Genomic DNA, 4,014 nt, shown 5'->3' on the forward strand with positions numbered 1-4,014 from the left:
GAGAAGAATCGATCACATGCTTTTAGGGTTTTACACCTTTTGATAGCATCAATGGAGACGGTGCACATATGACCCGCGGGTCGTCTCTGCACACAGGTGACAAATTAACACTGTGTCTATAAAACTCTGGTTGTGCACCGAGCAGCAGCCGGGGGGGGGGGGGGTTTGTTCCACAGAGATGTGTTTCCTCAGCAGTATTATATCTCAGCTATATCCTGCTCTGACCCTGTCGTCTGCAAAAAGCCCTGACCTCAGTGAGAGAGAGAGAGAGAGAGAGAGAGAGAGAGAGCCGGGGGAGGACAGGTGTGACTCAGCACCACCTGTGAACCAGCCTCTCGAATCAAGGGCAGCACATCCCTCATGAGATCTTGGAGTTCAGGCCTTGAAAATGTATGCAACGTGTTTTCTCTGTGTTTCCCGTCGGCGGTGTGTTATTAGTGGAAGGGACTGGTGGAAGGGGAAGGCTGTCACCAAGGAGGATTTGGTAAACATCTCATTGGGAGATTAACAAGGAGGGAGACCGGCCTCTCTCTCTCTGTGTGTGTGTGTGTGTGTGCAAAAGAGGGAGGGAGGGAGAGAGGGAGAGGGAGAGAGAGAGAGAGAGAGGACTTCCCAGCATGGGGTAGAGGGAGGGCTGAGTTTCCCGGTGGTGGGGAGTGAAATGTCCTTCAGATAAACCGGTGACAAAGTAGTGAGCAGCGGCCCCCGGGCAGCAGAGATCACACACACACACACAGAGAGAGAGAGGGGGGGGGGGAGAGAGAGAGAGAGAGAGAGAGAGAGAGAGAGAGAGAGAGAGAGAGAGAGAGAGAGAGGGAGGGAGAGAAAGGGAGAGAGAGAGAGGAGGAGACTGGAGCACCGAGGATTCACAGCAACACGCCGAGAGGAAAACAGTCACTCACCAAAGAGGAGACTGATCAGGACGGAGCATCTTCTTCTGCAGTGACAGGTAAATACAAACACTGATGATTACACGTCATCGGCTCAGAGAGACGACAGGAAACAGCTGATTATTCTGAGTGACATCCTCACAGCAGAAGTGGTTTGTGTGAGGACGCGTATGTTATTAATCTATAAAGATTAATTTGAAATGTCTGTAAACTCAGTGACGACAGATTCCACAGGAAACATTTGTTCAACTGTGAGATTTTTAATCTGTTTGAAGACAGATGAGCTGCTTTTTCTTTGTCATCAGTGGAAATGACTGAGATGATTTCATTCTGATTTAATATCACTGGACCATGAACAACAAACTAAGACACTGAAGACTTTCTCAAGGTCTAAAAAAAACTCAGATTCCATTTGGATCTTGACTCTTTTCACATGTGTAGCCTTGGTTAAGTTGCATTTTATTTCTAATATCTTGTGAATTATATGTTTTGTGCAGCATTTTGTTGAAAGGAATTAAGCCGCAATAAGTTTTGGTGTCCAACCAGTGTCCTCACATTCCTTTTTAAAGTCTGAATAATATTATTAAAGTAAAATATAGTTAAAAAAAAGTGAATCAGCGATGGAGCGTCGGTATCGAGGTTCTGCCTGAAACAAGCTCTCGACCAATCACAAGTTTTATAGCATCATAAAACCAAACTTATCATATAAATAAACACTTTAACATGCATTAGTAATGTATTTGGTTTGGTCCATGTCCCCTCTGCTAACACGGAGGAGGTGATGTTTTTATATTCAGCCCAAATCATGTCAATAGATTCATTTTGTTGAAAAGAATTAAGCTGCAATAAGTTTTCCCCAGTGGCCTTGCATTCATTTTGTAGGCTACATGATTATATTACAGTAAACGATAGTTGTGTCTGTTTTGTGTTGTTTATAATCTGCTAATATAAACATTTCAAAGTGGGAGTGAACTCATGCGTCCAAGTTGTTCAACGTGTTTTCACTCAGCTTGTTGTGTAAGACCTCGGCCACGCTGGCACCTGCCCAGGGCCACACGGTCGCGTCCGGCAGATCAGACAGTCGCCCGTCAGATTAAACAACGACGCATGTCGTCCATCTCAGCTCGCTGCCTCAGTCCCAACTAATTAGACTCACCCCGTCTGCGAGGTCACCGCACGCAGGGAGCATGAGCCGCTGAGCCGGACGACTCACTGTCTGTAACCCGCTAATGACGGGAGGCATGAGAACGGCCGGGAGGGTGTGTGTCTGTGTGTGTGTGTGTCTATAGGGGCTGATTGTTATTCATCACATTATATCACATTAGATTGTGTGTCTGTGTGTGAGTGTGTGTGTGTGTGTGTGTGTGTGTGTGTGTGTGTGTGTGTGTGTGTGTGTGTGTGTGTGTGTGTGTGTGTGTGTGTGTGTGTGTGTCTATAGGGGCTGATTGTTATTCATCACATTATATAACATTGTGTTTGCAGTAGTGTGTGTGTATTGTGTGTCTGTATTGTGTGTGCCGCTGTCCAATGTGCTGAACTCCTCCCCAGACTCTGCAGAGATGGAAGTCACCTCTCGCCCTCAGCTATTGGTTTGCGTGTACCTGGCGGCCGTGCTGATTGGCGGCGCCCACTCCGAGGGGCTGTGTCTTCAAGACGGCAAACACAAGGCCTCCCCGAGCCCGGAGCCCCACCTGAGGGACTGCGCCCTGTACGCTGACAGTGAGTGACGCTGCACGTGCACCGACACACAAAGGTGCTGAGTCAGAGCTGGTTGAAAGGTTTCCCCTGTTCTCGCTGCCGACAGACAGCTGCTGCACAGAAGACAACATCCAGGACATCTCCCACGTTCCCTCCGCCGGCAACGAGAACGAACCCTGGGACAAGTGCGGGCCCCTGAGCTCCGAGTAAGTCTCCCTCTGCGGATCCAGACTCTTTCATGTTCACCTCCGAGCATCTATAATGTATACTTGTACATATTTCATAAATGTACAGTCGTTCATTGTGACTAAAGTATTTAGCAACTTTACTCTCCTCGACTTTCTGGTCTTGTTTAACTCTCACTGCTCTCACAGTCATTAGCTGCAGCAGCTTTCAGCAAAAAACCTTCCTGCATAGCACTGAACCCCGGGAAAAGATATATAGAATAGATAGAATATTGCTAACGTTGTTATATATATATTCTAGATGTGTAAATAGTGTATATAAAGAAGGACAACTCGTCCCACTATCCAGAGATGGATCGAAGATATCCTGGATACAGAGTCTGAGCTGCAGTAATGGGGGGGGGGGGGGGGGGGGGGGGTAGCAAGGTCCCGTCTATATGTAGGCTAGACCAATTACGAGTCAGTCTCAGCTGTCAATCAGGATGTTTCACCCCGTTTTTATAGCATTGAATAACTAGTTAAAAACAAACTTAGAAATAAAATGTGATAAGAACTACCTGAAAGGACAGAAACCATCTTTTATTTGACTTTTTAGTTTGGTGTCCCATGTCCCATCTGCTAACATGGAGGCGGGGGTTTATGACCCGTTCTGCAGCTGGCTTCACTTTTGGGGAGATGTCATGTCGTCCATCTTTATTTACACTCGATGGAGTTGACAGCTGAAATCTAGTGTCCAGATAATCTGTTGTTGCTGGATTAAGTAGCTTCAGTGGCTGAGACTCGTTGTTCTCCAGGTCGACAGATGTTTAAACGTCACTGATCCTCACCTCAGCTCTGACCGTCGCCCTCTCTCTCCCCCCCCCTCAGGTGTGAAGGTTTCCTGAAGCGCGTGTCCTGCTTTTACCGCTGCTCCCCCGATGCCGCCCGCTGGCCTCACCCCCACCGCCGCTCGTACATCCAGGCCGTGCCGCTCTGCCACAGCTTCTGCCGTGATTGGTGAGGCTGTCGAACACACCGCCGAGCAAACCTAAATCAGAATCACTACATGTGTCCCCCTCCGCCCGTAAGGATGCAGAGTCTTTGTGTCAACAGCGCTCGCTGCTGTTCACACTGAGACTGAGGGTCCAATAAACAGCATAAAACTGCACGACAAAGATAAAACCCAAGGTTGCATTCATCAACCTTAGTCCAGAGTCGTTTCTTATGAAGGAGGCAACAAATATGTGTAATGGTATCTGACA

At 47.7% G+C, this 4,014-nt stretch overlaps 1 protein-coding gene and 1 long non-coding RNA gene across 3 annotated transcripts in view; one reads left to right on the forward strand and one right to left on the reverse strand.

The window, feature by feature from the left end:
- Positions 1 to 838: 838 nt before the first annotated feature.
- rtbdn (retbindin) overlaps positions 839 to 4,014 on the forward strand; it is an 8,638-nt gene continuing 5,462 nt past the window's right edge. Inside the window, exons 1-4 of one of the 2 annotated variants that reach the window (XM_034592223.1) lie at positions 839 to 949; positions 2,439 to 2,609; positions 2,695 to 2,794; positions 3,641 to 3,769. In XM_034592223.1, the coding sequence (XP_034448114.1) occupies positions 2,450 to 2,609; positions 2,695 to 2,794; positions 3,641 to 3,769 (389 nt within the window). In that variant the 5' untranslated portion in view covers positions 839 to 949; positions 2,439 to 2,449. Of the gene's footprint in view, positions 950 to 2,435; positions 2,610 to 2,694; positions 2,795 to 3,640; positions 3,770 to 4,014 lie in introns of both variants that reach the window. The other variant, XM_034592224.1, reaches the window with a different exon arrangement.
- Positions 2,150 to 4,014, reverse strand: part of LOC117765758 — a 4,422-nt gene continuing 2,557 nt past the window's right edge. The window contains exon 2 of the long non-coding RNA XR_004614617.1: positions 2,150 to 2,322. This is a non-coding gene — a long non-coding RNA (uncharacterized LOC117765758). The remainder of the gene's footprint in view (positions 2,323 to 4,014) is intronic.

The sequence above is a fragment of the Hippoglossus hippoglossus genome, chromosome 8, assembly GCF_009819705.1.
Source record: "Hippoglossus hippoglossus isolate fHipHip1 chromosome 8, fHipHip1.pri, whole genome shotgun sequence".
NCBI lineage: Eukaryota > Metazoa > Chordata > Actinopteri > Pleuronectiformes > Pleuronectidae > Hippoglossus > Hippoglossus hippoglossus.